Consider the following 18,499-nt stretch of genomic DNA (forward strand, 5'->3'; position numbering starts at 1 on the left):
AGGAGGAGGTCAAACTTGCACTCTTCGCAGATGACATGGTACTTTATATGGAAAACCCAAAAGATCCCACCAAAAAACTGCTAGAACTTATTCATGAATTCGGTAAAGTTGCAGGATATAAAACCAATGCACAGAAATCGGTTGCATTCCTATTCACCAAAAATGAAATGACAGAAAGAGAAATCAAGGAATCGATCCCATTTCCAGTTGCACCAAAAACCATAAAATACCTAGGAATAAATCTAACCAAAGAGGTGAAAAATTTATACACTGAAAACTATAGAAAGCTTCAAAGACATTGAAGAAGACACAAAGAAATGGAAAAAGATTCCATGATCCAGGATAGGAAGAACAAATATAGTTAAAATGTCGATACTACCCAAAGCAATCTACATATTCAATGCAATCCCTATCAAAATAACACCAGCATTCTTCACAGGGCTAGAACAAATAATCCTAAAATTTGTATGGAACCAGAAAAGACCCTGAATAGCCAAAGCAATCTTGAAAAAGTAAACCAAAGCGGGAGGCGTCACAATCCCATATCAAGATATACTACAAAGGTGTAATCATCAAGACAGTATGGTACTGGTACAAGAACAGACACTCAGATCAACGGAACAGAATAGAGAATCCAGAAATGGACCCACAAATGTATGGCCCACTAATCTTTGACAAAGCAGGAAAGAATATCCAATGGAATAAAGACAGTCTCTTCAGCAAGTGGTGCTGGGAAAACTGGACAGTGACATGCAGAAGAATGAACGTGGACCACTTTCTTACACCATACACAAAAATAAACTCACAATGGATGAAAGACCTAAAGGTAAGACAGGAAGCCATCGAAACCCTCGAGGAGAAAGCAGGCAAAAACCTCTTTGATCTTGGCCGCAGCAACTTCTTACTCAACACATCTCCAGAGGCAAGGGAAACAAAATCAAAAATGAACTACTGGGACCTCATCAAAATAAAAAACTTCTGCACAGTGAAGGAAACAATCAGCAAAACTAAAAGGCAACCCACAGAATGGGAGAAAATATTTGCAAATGACACATCAGATAAAGGGTTAGTATCCAAAATCGATAAAGAACTTATCAAACTCAACACCCAAAAAACAAAGAATCTAGTGAAGAAATGGGCAGTAGACATGAATAGACACTTCTCCAAAGAAGACATCCAGATGGCCAACCAACACATGAAAAAATGCTCCACATCAGTCATCCTCAGGGAAACTCAGATCAAAACCACAATGAGATACCACCTTACACCTGTCAGAATGGCTAATATTAACAGCTCAGGCAACAACAGATGTTGGCGAGGATGCAGAGAATAAGAATCTCTTTTGCATTGTTGGTGGGAATGCAAGCTGGTGCAGCCACTCTGGAAAACAGTATGGAAGTTCCTCAAAAAACTAAAAATAGAACTACCCTATGACCCAGCAATTGCACTACTAGGCATTTATCCATGGGGTACAGGTGTTCTGTTTCGAAGGGACACATGCACCCCCATGTTTATAGCAGCACTATCAACAAGAGCCAAAGTATGGAAAGAGCCCAAATGTCCATCGATGGATGAATGGATAAAGAAGATGTGGGGTATATATATATATATATATATATATATATATATATATATACATATATATATATATACAATATTTTATATATATATACACACACACAATGGAGTATTACTCCACAATCAAACAAACATGAAATCTTGCCATTTGCAACTAGTTGTATGGAACTAGAGGGTATTATGCTAAGTGAAATTAGCCATTCAGAGAAAGACAAGTATCATATGACTTCACTCATATGAGGACTTTAAGAGACAAAACAGATGAACATAAGGGAAGGGAAACAAAAATAAAAACAGAGAGGGGGACAAAACATAAGAGACTCATAAATATGTAGAACAAATAGAGGATTACTAGAGGGGTTGTGGGAGGGCGGATGGGCTAAATGAGTCAGGGGCATTAAGGAATCTATTCCTGAAATCATTGCTTCACTATAGGCTAACTAATTTGGATGTAAATTTTAAAAGATAAAAAATAAAGTTAAAAAAATTTAAAAAATCTCTGGATACATGCATGCAAAACGTTGCAGAAAAGGCTGTGATCACCAAGACTTGGCAACTACTTCAGAGAATATGCTGTATGAGCTGGGGGACCAAGAAATAAACATGAACTGAACTACAGGACTGCAGCGCAATTTAGATCATGAAATCAAGTTTGGGCATGCTGTGTTTTTATAAAATGGTTGTACAAAGAACAGTTGTTTTAAAAGTGCTCTGAAAGAATGGCTAAAATCAAAAACACAGGAAACAACTGTTGGCAAGGATGTGAAGAAAAAGAACCTTCATGCACTGATCGTGGGAATGCAAACTGATGCAGCCGCTGTGGAGAACAGTATGGAGGATCCTCAAAAATCTAAAACTAGAACTACCTTATGATCTAGCAATTGCACTACTGGGTATTTACCCAAAGGATATAAAAACACTAATTCTAAAGGATACATGCACCCCTATGTTTATTGCAGCATTATTTACAATAACCAAATTATGGAAGCATCCCCAAGTGTCCATGGACAGATATCCATGGAATCCATGGAATGGATAAAGAGGATATATATATATATATATATATACACACACACACACACACACACACACACACACACACACACTGGAATGTTATCCAGCCCTAAAACAAATGAAATCTTGCCATTTGCAACAACATGGATGGATCTAGAAAGTATAATGCAAAGTGAAGTGTCCGAGAAATACAAATATTATGATTTCACTCATATATGGAATATAAGAAATAAACAATGGAGAAGAAAGAGAGAGAGAGACAGAAACCAAGAAACAGACTCTTAACTACAGAGTACAAACTAATGGTCACCAGAGGGGAGGTGGGGGGGGATGGGGTAAATAGGTGATGAGGATTAAAGAGCACACTTATCATGATGAGCACTGAGCAATGCATAGAATTTTTGAATCACTATATTGTACACCTGAAAGAAATAGAACACTGTATGTTAACTGTACTAGGATTAAAATAAAAAAAAAACTTTTAAAAAGTAAAAAAAAAGGGATTAAAGATCCAAATGTGAGACCTAATGCCATAAAAATCCCAGAAGTGAATATTAATAGTAATTTCTCTGACATCGGCCTTAGCAACATTTTTCTAGACATGTATTTTCAAGCAAGAGAAACAAAACCAAAAATAAACTATTGGGACTACACCACAGTAAAAAGCTTTTGTATCGTGAGGGAAACAACAAAACAAAAAGGCATCCTACTTAATGGAAGAAGATATTTGCAAATTATATATCCAATAGGGGGTTAATATCTGAAATGTATTAAGAACTTAGATAATTCATCACCATAAAAAATGGGCAGAGAACTCCAATAAACATTTTTTCCAAAGAAGACACATAGATAGCCAACACATGAAAAGATTCTCGACATCATTAATCATCAAAGAAATGCAAATCAAATCCACACACCTGTGGCTATCACCAATGAGATATCACCCCACACTTGTCAGATGGCTAAAATCGAAAAGACAAAAACAACAAGTGTAGTGAAGATGTGGAGAAAAATCAACCCTCATATACTGTAGGTGGGAATGTAAATTGGTACAGCCACCATGGAAAACAGTATGGAGTTTCCTCAAAAATCTAAAAATAGAATTACCATATGATCCATTAATTTCACCACTGAGTATTTGCCCAATGAAAACAAAACAAAACAAAACAAAAACTAACTTGAAAAGATTTATGCACTTCTATGTTTATTGCAGCATTATTTACAATAGCCAAGATATGAAGCAACTTAAGTGTCCATTGATAGACAAATGGGTAAAGAAGATGTGTGTGTGTGTAATAGAATATTACACAGCCATAAAAATGGATGAGATTGTGCCATTTACCATAACATGGATAGATTTAAAGGGTACTACGTTAAGTGAATTAAGTCCAATTGAAAAGACATTTACCATATTATTTCACTCATATGTAGAATCTAAAAAAACAAAGGAATAAACAGAGATGTAGGTGGGGAAGGTGGGTGAAATATTTGATGGGGATTAAAGAGTAGACTTATCATGATGAACACTGAGTAAGGTATAAAATTGCATAACTTAATTGTATAATTTAATGTATAAAATATTGTATATCTGAAACTAACATAACACTGTATGTTAACTATACTGGAATTAAAATCAAAAACTTAATTAAGAAAACAAGTGAATGAATAAACAGAAAGCAGAATCAGATCTATAAATACAGAGAACAAACAGCTTAAGTAATATAGTCATGACACTGTAATCGTGTTCTATGGTGACAGATGCTAGCTATGATTGTAGTGAGCATGGCATAATGTATAAACTTCATGTGTCAACTATACTAAAAAAAATGAAATAGGGTCACCTGGGTGGCTCAGTCTGTTGAGCGTCCAACTTCCAATTCTGGCTCAGGTCATGATCCTAGGGTCATGCGTTTGAGCCCTGCATCAGGTTCTGTGCTGGGCGTGAAGTGAAATAAATACAAAAAAAGGTGTATCTAGAACTGGAATTAATCTTTACACATTCATCATCTTGAAACGTCAAACATTTGTCATTTGGAAATATTGATTTATTGAGTGATGCAGATCTTCCAAATGTTGACATAGTTTATTTTACAATAATGATCACACACCGTATGTACTCTGGAAAACTCCTTGTATGTTACAGGTAATAGGATGAAACTGAAAAGGGCAAATAGTACTTTAACATTACTATGAAAATTGTTGTGACTTCCTAGATTCCCCAAGATGGTCTTGAAACCCTCAGGGGTCCATGGACAACACCACAATAAGTATTGCATTAGATGTTCCAGAGATGAAGTGGAAGAAACTGGAGATAGATCACTGATGATCAATGAGACAGAAAAGAGATATTACTGAATTGAGAGATTATAGTGGAGAGACTACATCCAAAAATTTTCACACCCTTGGTAGTTGTGAGCATTATTAATAGTGTCCATACTATTCTTAATAAGTAATTTTATTCAATAGAGAAAAAACAAGATATCAACAAATGAGAAAAAATAAATCAATATTGAGAAACAGCATAGGTGTGTTGAGTCATATATTGCATTTATCATGAAGGGCTAACCTATACATTGTAAGCATTCTTTATTCTTTTTTTTTCTTTAAAAATTTTATTATGACATTTGCTACATACCAGAAAACACTTGGTGTAGTGTCTGCCATGTCAGTGAGCATCTTCATAGTTTACTGTATCTTTATAGCTTACTGTAAAATAGTGAAATAATGCCATTGGGAAAACATTTGACCAAACATTGATGAACTTATGACATATGACCTGTTTGCCTTTGACCCCAGATTGTCAAATTATTCTGAGGGTAAGAGTATTTATGTGAGAATATTGCTTGATGGTTGGCCTTTTTCAATTTTTTTATTTAATTTTTAAAATTTATATCCAAATTAGTTAGCATATAGTGCAACAATGATTTCAGGAGTAGATTCCTTAATGCCCCTTACCCATTTAGCCCACCCCCTCCCACAACCCATCCAGTAATCCTCTGTATGTTCTCCATATTTATGAGTCTCTTACATTTTGTCCCCCTCCCTGTTTTTATGTTATTTTTGTTTCCCTTCCCTTATGTGCACCTGTTTTGTATCTGAAAGTCCTCGTATGAGTGAATTCATATGATACTTATCTTTCTCTGACAGACTAATTTCACTTAGCATAATACCCTCTAGTTCTATCCACGTAGTTGCAAATGGCAAGATTTCATTCTTTTTGATTGCCGAGTAATACTCCGTTGTATATATATACCACATCTTCTTTATCCATTCATCAATCAATGGACATTTGGGCTCTTTCCTACTTTGGCTATTGTTGATAGTGCTGCTATAAACATGGGCGTGCATGTGTCCCATCGAAACAGAACACCTGTACCCCATGGATAAATGCCTAGTAGTGCAATTGCTGGGTCATAGGGTAGTTCTATTTTTAGTTTTTTGAGGAACCTCCATACTGTTTTCCAGAGTGGCTGCACCAGCTTGCATTCCCACCAACAATGCAAAAGAGATCCTTGTTCTCTGCATCCTCACCAACCCTTTATCTGATATGTCATTTGCAAATATCTTCTCCCATTCTGTGGGTTGCCTTTTAGTTTTGCTGATTGTTTCCTTCACTGTGCAGAAGCTTTTTAATTTGATGAGCTCCCAGTAGTTCATTTTTGATTTTGTTTCCCTTGCCTCCGGAGACGTGTTGAGTAAGTTGCTGCAGCCAAGATCAAAGAGGTTTTTGCCTGCTTTCTCCTCGAGGGTTTCGATGGCTTCCTGTCTTACCTTTAGGTCTTTCATCCATTGTGAGTTTATTTTTGTGTATGGTGTAAGAAAGTGGTCCACGTTCATTCTTCTGCATGTCACTGTCCAGTTTTCCCAGCACCACTTGCTGAAGAGACTGTCTTTATTCCATTGGATATTCTTTCCTGCTTTGTCAAAGATTAGTGGGCCATACATTTGTGGGTCCATTTCTGGGTTCTCTATTCTATTCCGTTGATCTGAGTGTCTGTTTTTGTACCAGTACCATACTGTCTTGATGATTACACCTTTGTAGTATATCTTGATGTGGGATTGTGACACCTCTTGCTTTGGTTTTCTTTTTCAAGATTGCTTTGGCTATTCAGGGTCTTTTCTGGTTCCATACAAATTTTAGGATTATTTGTTCTAGCTCTGTGAAGAATGCTGGTGTTATTTTGATAGGGATTGCATTGAATATGTAGATTGCTTTGGGTAGTATCGACATTTTAACTATATTTGTTCTTCCTATCCTGGATCATGGAATCTTTTTCTATTTCTTTGTGTCTTCTTCAGTGTCTTTCATAAGCTTTCTATAGTTTTCAGTGTATAGATTTTTCACCTCTTTGGTTAGATTTATTCCTAGGTATTTTATGGTTTTTGGTGCAACTGGAAATGGGATCGATTCCTTGATTTCTCTTTCTGTCGCTTCATTGTTGGTGTATAGGAATGCAACCGATTTCTGTGCATTGGTTTTATATACTGCAACTTTACTGAATTCATGAATCAGTTCTAGCAGTTTTTTGGTGGGATCTTTTGGGTTTTCCATATAAAGTACCATGTCATCTGCGAAGAGTGCAAGTTTGACCTCCTCCTAGCTGATTTGGATGCCATTCATTTCTTTGTGATGTCTGATTGCAGAGGCTAAGACTTCCAATACTATGTTGAATAGCAGTGGTGAGAGTGGACATCACTGTCTGGTTCCTGACCTTAGGGGGAAAGCTCTCAGTTTTTCCCCATTGAGGATACTATTAGCGTTGGGTCGTTCATACATGGCTTTTATGATCTCAAGGTATGATCCTTCTATCCCTATACTCTTGAGGATTTTTATCAAGAAAGGATGCTGTGTTTTGTCAAATGCCTTCTCTGCATCTATTGAGAGGATCATATGGTTCTTGTCCTTTCTTTTATTGATGTGATGAATCACGTTAATTGTTTTGCGGATATTGAACCAGCCCTGCAACCCAGGTATAAATCCCACTTGGTCATGGTGAATAATTTTTTTAATGTATTGTTGGGTCTGGTTGGCTAATATCTTGTTGAGGATTTTTGCATCCATGTCCATCAGGGAAATTGGTCTATAGTTCTCCTTTTTAGTGGGGTCTCTGTCTGGTTTTGGAATGAAAGTAATGCTGGCTTCATAGAAAGAGTTTGGAAGTTTTCCTTCCATTTCTATTTTTTGGAAAAGTTTCAAGAGAATAGGTGTTAACTCTTCCTTAAATGTTTGGTAGAATTCCCCTGGAATTCTGGACTCTGTTTTTTTGGGAGATTTTTGATTACTAATTCGATTTTCTTACTGGTTATGGGTCTATTCAAATTTTCTATTTCTTCCTGATTCAGTTTTGGTAGTGTATATGTTTCTAGGAATTAGCATTCTTTATTCTTGAGTAAATTGGTCTGCAAAGCTTTTTACAATATCATGCTTACTAAATGCCATTCTTTTAAAATCCATGATGGTCAGTTTTATCTGCATATTACCAGCCTAATTAATAAACTGAGTTTTAATTTCAAAGATGGCCCAGGCTGGAAAATGTCCTGAAAAGTCATTTGTTTCTTATCCAAAGGAGGGTTACAAACATAGAAAAGACAATTAAGAACTCTCTCAAAAGTTTAAGAAAATATCTTACATGGATACGTTAGAGAAAATTTTTAATGAGCCCATATCAGTTACCTGATTAAAATTGGTGGAGAAAAAATAAGGGAAAGGTACTGGGCTATAAATCCAGAATTAGCTGTATATTTACCTACTATCATTGCAGAAAAGATACTCTGGGATAGACCTGGAGAATATATGATACCACACATGAGTTAATGTATGATATCACACATGAGTCCCTTCTTTGTCGTTTTTCACTCATCTTCAACTAATTTCATTTGTCCTGAATACTTGGATCTTTCTCACCCTGAAAGAGTTTTATGACACTGTCTCTGATCTGTTTTATCTTTATCCCATAAACAATGGGGTTCAGTGTTGGGGGAAGAAGAAGAAGATAAAGATTAGCCACAATTAGGTGAAGAGAAGGGGGAATGGTGTTTACCCCAAAATGGAGGGTAAAGAAAGTGAAGAATGCTGGAACATAGGTGATGATTGTGGCAGATTTACGGACAGTGCAGGTGCTAAAGGCCTTCTGCCAAGCATCTGCTGGTGAAAGACTGACCACTGCCTGAAGGAACATAGTGTAAGACACAGATATACAGCAGATGTCAAACACTCCAATCAGGAGGGCAACTGTCAGACCATTGATGACATTGATCTTGATGCTGGCACAGGACAACTTCACCACTGACATGTGACCACAATATGTATGGGAGATAATATTTCTTTGGCAGAAGGGCAAATGCTTGACCAAGAATAGTAAAGGAATAATCACCAACACACCCCTCAGGAAAGTGGCAAGCCCAGCTTTGGTAATAATAGGGTTAGTGAGTATGGTAGCATATCGCGATGGGTAGCAAATGGCCACATAGTGGTCCAGAGCCATGAGCATGAGCACACCAAACTCCACATCTGTGAACCCATGGACAAAGAACATTTGGACTAAGTAAGCATTGAAGTTAATATCCTTGAGATTGAACCAGAAGATGCAGAGTGCATTGGGTAGAGTAGTGGTGCAGGTAAAGAGGTCAATGACAGACAGCATGGCCAGAAAGAAATACATTGGGTGATGTAAGGACTCCTCCTGATGAATTAGGTATACAAGGCCAAGGTTTCCCAAAAGAGAGATGGTATACATTATACATAATGGGAGGGAGATCCACACATGTACTCTTTCTAGACCAGGAATTCCATTAAGAATAAAAAATTGGGGGGCAACATATGAATTGTTGAAAACTGGCATAACTATTTCAATAGAGGGGCTCTATGTATCCAGAGGTGTCTATCTTGAGGAGAAGGAATTAAGAAATAGAAATTTAATTCAGAATGTTTTGAGAATGAAAATTAAATTTGGAACATAGTTACATTCATAACAGAACAAATATAAGTAATTGTAACTATGAAAATATACCATTTATTGAATAATACTATATTATGGTAATATTTTAAAAGTTTTATAAGCAATCTAAATGTAATTTTGAAGCCACAATTACCAAGCTGTGATTATTTTTTTGACATCAACTAGAAAAAAACCAAGGCACAGAGATATCAAAATGTAAATGACACAAAACTAGATTCAGGGATAGCAATGATATTCATGCAATCTCTTTACTATGCATCCAGGCTTGACAGAGTACATACCTTATGATAGCAAGTTATCATTATATGAAGGATGGACTGAAGTTTGCTCATTACATTAATCTTGTGTGGCAATACGTAATGGGAAGATTATGATTATATCAAAGAAGATCTTGTTCAAATTTAGCTCTTTCCATACCAGTCTTATAACTTACTGAGGTTTACTTTACTCTTGAAGCTCAGATGCTCATCTAGAATATAAGGCTAATGACACCTACCTCAAAGAGTTATGAAAAATCAGGTTTTTTTTGTTTGTTTTTTTTACTCTTAGGTTAGTATCCTGGTGAATTGGATATCTTAATTTGAAATACAAGTGTAGGTAGGACATGGCTATGAGAGATAAGGATAGTGGCCATGAAAGTCTAACTTAATTGTCCCATGAAAAAGAAAAATAAGAAACCTCCATTTCTCAAATACCCTGTAATTCCCAAAGTCAATGGAGTCACCTATTTCCTTTCCATGTCTCTATTTTTACATAATTCTTGAGAAGCATTTTCTCTCTCTTAGAATATGTCTACTCTTATTACCTCAAATATAGCCAACATGAAGGTAATTTTTCCAGTAATTAATTTTATAAGAAAGCTATTTAACAATTGTTGAGTCCTCCTTCTAAATGCATGCTGGAAACTTCCACAAGCAGTTTGAATCACCATGTCCAAGACTAAGCTCATCACTTCAGCCTTTACCCCATGCCAAAATAGGTTCCATTTCTGAGTTTCGTCTTTTGGATAATGGTGTCATTATCTACCATATGATATACCAGCATCTTTGTGATCTTCTCAGGTATTCTTCCACTTCATCTTGGGTAAAATTCCTTTACAGCTCAAAATGCTTCAGTTCCTACTCTGTCCAGGCCACTTCAGCATGTCTACTATCTACCCGCTATTCTCAGACAAAACAAGCCTTCTATTTTTAAATCCAGAAATATTTACAATGTCAGCCTTTTCTATCACCAATCTTACTGTCTTTCAAAGACCACCTAGCTAGGGTGCATCGGTGGCTGTCTGTTAAGCATCTGGCTTTGACTCAGGTATTGATCTCATAGTTAGTGAGTTCAAGTCCTGCATTGAGTGACCTCAAGCCTCACTTTGGGTGAGGCACACTTCTCCCCCTCTCTCTACCCATCGCTTACTTGTGCCCCATCTCTCTCAAATAAATAAATAAATACCATTAACTAAATCCACCTATTTCTTGGCTTTGCCACGAAATTTTTCAAATTTTTTCAAATGAATTTTTTCAAATTTGATTTTCAAATATTTTTCAAATCACATTTGTCCTAGAGCATAATTTTGAAGACAATTTAATGCACTGCTTAATAATCTTCAATGTTTTCCCATCAAGTTGAGGGTAGGACTCAAATTTCGTGGCATGGCATTTAATAAAGTAAAATTTAGGTCTTATCCTCTCTTTCCATTTTATTTCTTTCCAATTCCTAACCACTCAAAGTGGTCCTGGTTTGGACAAGAAATTATATGGTCACTGTATCCTAGCATTTCATGCTTAAACTTTGATAGACTACATGCCAATCCCCAAATCCTACAAATACTTCAAGTTTATGTTGACTTTGCTCAGTTTCTTTCCGTTATTCGAAAATCTCTCTCTGTCATGTACTTACCTTGAGAAGTCTTCTTTGAACATTGAATCCTTCTTCCCTCCCTTCCTTCCTTCCTTCCTTACATTATTTATTTTCTCTTTTTTCAAGTTTTTATTTAAATTCCAGTTATTTAACATACAGTATAATATTAGTTTCAGGTATAGAATTTAGTGATTCATCACTTACATACAACACTCCTTGCTCATCACAAGTGTTATCCTTAATACCCATCACCCATTTAAACCATCCTGCCACTCATCTTCCCTCTAGCAACTCTCAGTTTGTTCTCTATGGTTAAGAGTTTGTTTTATGCTTTGACTTTTTTCCCCTTATATTCATCTGTTTCGATTCTTCCTTTAAAGAAGCCTGTGCATTCCGAAGATCAGGGTAAGCTAATTTCACTAAATTCCGTGACTCAGGTACAGGATGTTTAATTTGCTTCCCAAAGCTACTGGTGATTAATTCAGAGTGAAATCCAAATTTTTCTAGCTCATACATCCTATCTGTTCCACTACAGACAAATCCTTTAAAAGGCTAGCAAGCAGTAGATCAGTGAGCTGTTTCCTCATTTACTTGTTTTGTATTTATTTGTTTGCTTGTTTCTCTGGAGGAATATGAGGCTTCATATTTTTAACTTGGGGCCTCTATAGTTCCTTCTTCTTATAATTTCTCCCTTCCTAGCACTCCAGCCATCTTCCATATAAAGAACAGGGTTGTGCAGGATGATTCATACTTTCAAAGGGGGAGGTAATTTGGTTATAAGTACCTTTCAGACTTACCTGGAGTTCCCCCACTTCCTTATTTTGCCTGTGGTTCTGGGGAATTAATGAGACAGAACATAGGAAAGGATTGAAAGTACAATAATCACAAAAGTATAGGAAGATAAATTCACCATTTTCATTCAGTCTTGCATTGAGCCTTTTCCTGTGTAAGAGATAAAGCAACACACTGTGTACTACCAAAAGCATACTACGTCACATATGTTGCACCAAACCACTGCACATCAATCACAATTTCTCTCCCCTCCTTGATGACAATAGGCTCAATTACCCGACCCAGTTGTCTAACCATCCAGGATCTGATGGGAAGTATAGTGATTGATGCCATCACTGCTACTTCTGTGTTTCCTCATCCCACGCTGGGCAGCCATTTGACCCAAAGTGTGTGCAGCACCCTTTGTTGCCTCTGTCTGTTTAAAACAGAAAATGGCCTCCTTTATATTATCACTTGATCTTAGCCCCCAGAAAAATCAGGATGAGTCAGGTATTGCTTAGGACATAGGAAGGCCAAGAAGTCTTGCTTTTTCACTTTCTTCTCCTTTCCATGCTATGCTTATCCAGAGGAGAAAGCCTATGACAACAGTTGTTGTTGTTTGTTTTAGGAATTTAGGGTCTGGAACACAGAATAAATCCTATCAAGCATTTGAAGAACCCTCTGCATGATCTCCTGGAAAAGAATGTCAAGAAAAAGCTAGAACCAGAAAAGGGAGTTCTAGATTCTTTGAGAATACTTCAACATTTTATGTTATTATTTTGAAATATTTTTCCTGATATTTTTTAATGTGTTTTATTTATTTTTTGAGAGAGAGGGTGGGGGGAAGGCAGAGAGATACGGGGACAAAGGATCCAAAGTGGGCTCCACACTGACAGCAGTGAGCCCAATGCAGAGCTTGAACTCACAAACTGTGAGATCATGTCCTGAGTAGAAGTCAGATGCTCAACCAACTGAGCCACCCAAGTGCCCCTAAATTCAATCTTTTAGTGACACATAGTGTTGTCACTGCTTCAATGCTGAATATTTCAAGCTATGGACCCTAAGCTAATTTAAATAATTCCATTTGCTAAATTTTTAAAATTTCCATTAAACATCCACCATGTGTGCTCATGGGTTGGAAGAATAAATATTGTTAAAATGTCAATACTACCCAAAGGTATCTACACATTCAATGCAATTCCAATCAAAATTGTACCATCATTCTTCTCGAAGCTAGAACAAGCAATCCTAAAATTCATATGGAACCACAAAAGGCCCCAAATAGCCAAAGTAATTTTGAAGAAGAAGACCAAAGCGGGAGGCATCACAATCCCAGACTTTAGCCTCTACTACAAAGCTGTCATCATCAAGACAGCATGGTATTGGCACAAAAACAGACACGTAGACCAATGGAATAGAATAGAAACCCCAGAACAAGACCCACAAACGTATGGCCAACTAATCTTTGACAAAGCAGGAAAGACTATCCAATGGAAAAAAGACAGTCTCTTTAACAAATGGTGCTGGGAGAACTGGACAGCAACATGCAGAAGAATGAAAGTAGACCACTTTCTTACACCATTCACAAAAATAAACTCAAAATGGATGAAGGACCTGAATGTGAGCCAGGAAACCATCAAAATCCTAGAGGAGAAAGCAGGAAAAGACCTCTCTGACCTCAGCTGCAGCAATTTCTTACTTGACACATCCCCAAAGGCAAGGGAATTAAAAGCAAAAATGAACTATTGGGACCTCATGAAGATAAAAAGCTTCTGCACTGCAAAGGAAACAACCAACAAAACTAAAAGACAACCAACGGAATTGGAAAAGATATTTTCAAATGACACATCGGACAAAGGGCTAGTATCCAAAATCTATAAAGGGCTCACCAAACTCCACACCTGAAAAACAAATAATCCAGTGAAGAAATGAGCAGAAAACATGAATAGACACTTCTCTAAAGAAGACATCCGGATGGCCAACAGGCATATGAAAAGATGTTCAACATCACTCCTCATCAGGGAAATACGAATCAAAACCACACTCATCACCTCACGCCAGGCAGAGAGGCCAGAATGAACAAATCAGGAGACTATAGATGCTGGAGAGGATGTGGAGAAACGGGAACCCTCTTGCACTGTTGGTGGGAATGCAAACTGGTGCAGCCACTCTGGAAAACAGTGTGGAGGTTCCTCAAAAAATTAAAAATAGACCTACCCTATGACCCAGCAGTAGCACTGCTAGGAATTTACCCAAGGGATAGAGGAGTGCTGATGCATAGGGGCACTTGTACCCCAATGTTTATAGCAGCACTCTCAACAATAGCCAAATTGTGGAAAAAGCCTAAATGTCCATCAACTGATGAATGGATAAAGAAATTGTGGTTTATATACACTATGGAGTACTACGTGCAATGAGAAAGAATGAAATATGGCCCTGTGTAGCAACGTGGATGGAACTGGAGAGTGTGATGCTAAGTGAAATAAGCCATACAGAGAAAGACAGATACCATATGGTTTCACTCTTATGTGGATCCTGAGAAACTTAACAGAAACCCATGGGGGAGGGGAAGGAAAAAAAAAAGAGGTTAGAGTGGGAGAGAGCCGAAGCATAAGAGACTCTTAAAAACTGAGAACAGGGGCGCCGGGGTGGCTCAGTTGGTTAAGCATCCAACTTCAGCTCAGGTCATGATCTCGCGGTCTGTGAGTTCGAGCCCCGCATCGGGCTCTGGGCTGATGGCTCAGAGCCTGGAGCCTGCTTCCGATTCTGTGTCTCCCTCTCTCTCTGCCCCTCCCCCGTTCATGCTCTGTCTCTCTCTGTCTCAAAAATAAATAAACGTTAAAAAAAATAAAAAAAACTGAGAACAAACTGAGGGTTGATGGGTGGGAGGGAGAGGAGGGTAGGTGATGGGCATTGAAGAGGGCATCTTTTGGGATGAGCACTGGGAGTTGTATGGAAACCAATTTGACAATAAATTTCATATATTAAAAAAAACATCCACCATGTGTCAGGCAATGAATACTTTGGCAATTAGCATAAGACCTTTCTGTGCTTCTATTCTGGTTCTTTCAGGTTAACTTGTATATAAACAGCCAGCTTGCATACGAACTCAAATCTTTACTCACTTGCCTTCAGAAAAAGCAGCAGCAATACCATCTGGTTGTCTATATTTATATTTAAATATATTTATCTACTTATTTAAACTCTTTTATGAATTTAATTACATTCCTGTAATGAGTCTACCAATTCAATATTATCATAGTCATTTTATCTAACCAGGATTCTGTAGGTTTAATAGCATGCTGCATGATTCAGAATTTTCTGCTCCCTACACTAAATACAGATACTCTACTGGAAAGTCAAATTTCTTCCTCTCTGCTGCCCCATATTTTCTCCATTTTTTATAATTTTGATGACCTCAGGACCTGTACTAGAACTTTTTGTATATTCATCATATCCCTTTACTGATCTGTGAGCTTGTTTTAGCACATGGGCCAAATCTGCTACCTATTTCACCCAATTAATAAGGACAATACCATGATTAAAAAGTGTAAATTGGAGTTAAATCAGCTGACTGAAAGTTGTGTGATGAATTTAAGAAATAAAGGACTACGGGGAAAAGTGGGTTAGTGACTTGGAGGGAAAAGGGTGTGCCTATTTATCTTTCCTTGAACTAAGGCATCTTAGGGTTATTATTGTCTAATCCTCTGCCTCTGTCATTATACCATCTATTTGTAGAAATGAATAAACATAAAAAGAATTCCCTATACTGTAAAGGAGATTTTGAGAGCACCTAGATTCTCCTTCCCACGCAAGAGCACACAAACATCCCATGCTAATACTATCTCTGTTTTGAATGTGGAATGATCATGTTCTTCTTAATTTTCCCTAGCCAAAGAAATCACCAACAATACCCTTATACATGGCAGTGTCCTTGTCCCTGTGATCACACAGGCAGGCTGGAACAAGTCTAGGCTTTGTCACACAGTAAGCCTAGAATCAAAATATATGGAAGGCATTACCTTACCTACAATGTAGCTCCAGACAAGGAGTATGAAATGTGCTTATGCCAGAGCGAGGACCCAGGAATGTATTTGAAGGTAGCACCCTGGTGTCACCTTATAAAACCTTAGTGCTTAGTCTGACTGGCTTCCCATGGGGAACAAGCATAATCTCACATCCTCAAAACTCCCAAGTCTCAATGTGAAACAGGGCTTAAGAGACCTGAGAGACAATGGGTCTCTTTCCCTAAGGGAAAATGTGATATAAGCCTTCATATATTTGAACAAAAATAAAATCCCAAACCATATCTCATCCCCAAACTAGGGCAGTCCAAAAAGTAAGTCCCATGGTACAGGTATCCCACCATTATGATTAAAAGTTGAAAATTCTTATCTAAAGTAATTAAAAATAAAGCAAATTGAATGTGTATGTGACTTTATAAGTGTTTAGTTATTTGTTATTCAAATTTGTAAAATATTACACTCCTCAATTTCAAAAGAGAAAAATGTAATAATTAAAACCTTTTTAAATAACATATATCTGGTGTTAAGAAATACCTGTGATCAAGATTTTGTGTTATTTCCACGTAAACGTAATTTCCACGTTTCCACGTAAATGTAATTTTTTAAAAAACTCAGGATCATAATTCACAGGTTATTTCATCACTGAATGCTTCTATTATACACACATACACACACACACACACTAGAATATCATTGCGCTATGAGAAAAAAAGGAAATCCTATCTGTGACAACATGGATGGGCCTTGAGGGCATTATGCTAAGTGAGACAAATCCAAGAAAGACAAAAACTGTATGATCTCATTAAAAGTGGAATCTAAAAAGGCCAAGCTCATAAAAGCAGAGTAGAATGATTACCAGAGGTTAGGGGATGGGGAATTTGGTATATTGTTGTTTAACTAATAACTAAATCCAGGAGATTTAATGTGTAGCATAGTGATTATAGGTAACATTATGGTATTATAAACTTCAGAGTTCCTGAGAGAATAGATCTTAAGTGTTCTCACTACAAAAAGAAATGATAATTATGTGAGGTGATAGAGGTGTTAGCTAACACTATGCAGGTAATCATACTGTAACATATAAATGTATTAAATCAACACATGTTGTACACCTAAAACTTATACAATTTTATATGTCAATTATATCTCATGAAAATAATTTTTAATGTTTTATTTTATCTTTTTTGAGAGACAGAGAGAGACAGAGTGTGAGCAGGGGAGGGGCAGAGAAAGAGGGACACAGTATCCAGAGTAGGCTCCAGGCCTGGAGCTGTCGGCACAGAGCCCAATGCAGGGCTTGAACCCACAAACGCGACATCATGACCTAAGCCAAAATCAGATGCTCAATCAATTGAGCCACCCAGGCACCCCGAATGAAAATAATTTTTAAAACAAAAAACAAATCAAGTCTCATTGCATGTTAAATTAGTTTCTTCTAATCATTTTTAAACATTTGTACAAGATAATCCCTCTCAAGAAAATGGAAATAAAGATGTGGTTATGTGTCATAATAGAAGAGAGTGTTGTATTCCTCCTGAAATTCCTCCTATCAGATTGCAAAGAGATAATAATAGAAAAATAAATTTAAGAAAAGTAGGAAAGGGAAATTATTAGCAATGGAAAAAATATTTCAACAAATTCTTGGAGGAAATAAGATGGAACAGTGTTAATGAACGAAATGATGCAATCAGCAGAATGAAAAGGCAAACTGCTCAATGGGAGAAGATACTTGAAAACCATAGATTAATATCCAAAATATAAAAGAACTCCTACAACTAAATTTGAGCAAAAAAAAATGAATTACCCAATTAGAAAATGGGCTAAGGTCCTTAATAGACATTTCTTCAAAGCAGTCATACAAATGGCCAACAGGTATATGAAAAGATGATCAGCATCACTAATATTCAGGGAAGTGCAAATCAAAACTACAATGAGATGTTACCTGATATCTATCAGGATGGCTATTATTGAATAAACAGAAGACAAAAAGTATTGGCAAGAATGTAGAGATATTGGAACATTTGTGCATCGTTGCTAGAAATGCAAAATATTTCCGCAACTATGGAAAAAAATATGGAGGTTCCTCAAAAATTTTTAAATAGGACTACCATGTGATTAAGCAATCCTGCTTCTGATGTTTATCCAAAAGAACTGAAATAAGGGTCTCAAAGAGATATTGGCACTTTCGTGTTCACTACATTATTCATAATAACCAAAATGTGGAAATGTATATAAATAACCAAATGTATAAATAAATAAATGTATAAATGTATAAATAAATAAACCAAAATGTATATA

At 36.8% G+C, this 18,499-nt stretch overlaps 1 protein-coding gene across 1 annotated transcript; it reads right to left on the minus strand.

Annotated features, from left to right (window-relative positions):
- Positions 1-8,465: 8,465 nt before the first annotated feature.
- Positions 8,466-9,434, minus strand: LOC102950087 (olfactory receptor 52N5-like). Its single transcript, XM_007083263.1, has one exon. The coding sequence runs from the start codon at positions 9,432-9,434 to the stop codon at positions 8,466-8,468; it is 969 nt and encodes a 322-aa protein (XP_007083325.1).
- Positions 9,435-18,499: the final 9,065 nt, after the last annotated feature.

Source organism: Panthera tigris, chromosome D1 (genome assembly GCF_018350195.1).
Source record: "Panthera tigris isolate Pti1 chromosome D1, P.tigris_Pti1_mat1.1, whole genome shotgun sequence".
NCBI lineage: Eukaryota > Metazoa > Chordata > Mammalia > Carnivora > Felidae > Panthera > Panthera tigris.

Bases quoted from the DNA above. Each gene is read 5' to 3' on its own strand.
- LOC102950087 (XM_007083263.1), bottom strand. From the start codon at position 9,434: ATGCCAGTTTTCAACAATTCATATGTTGCCCCCCAATTTTTTATTCTT.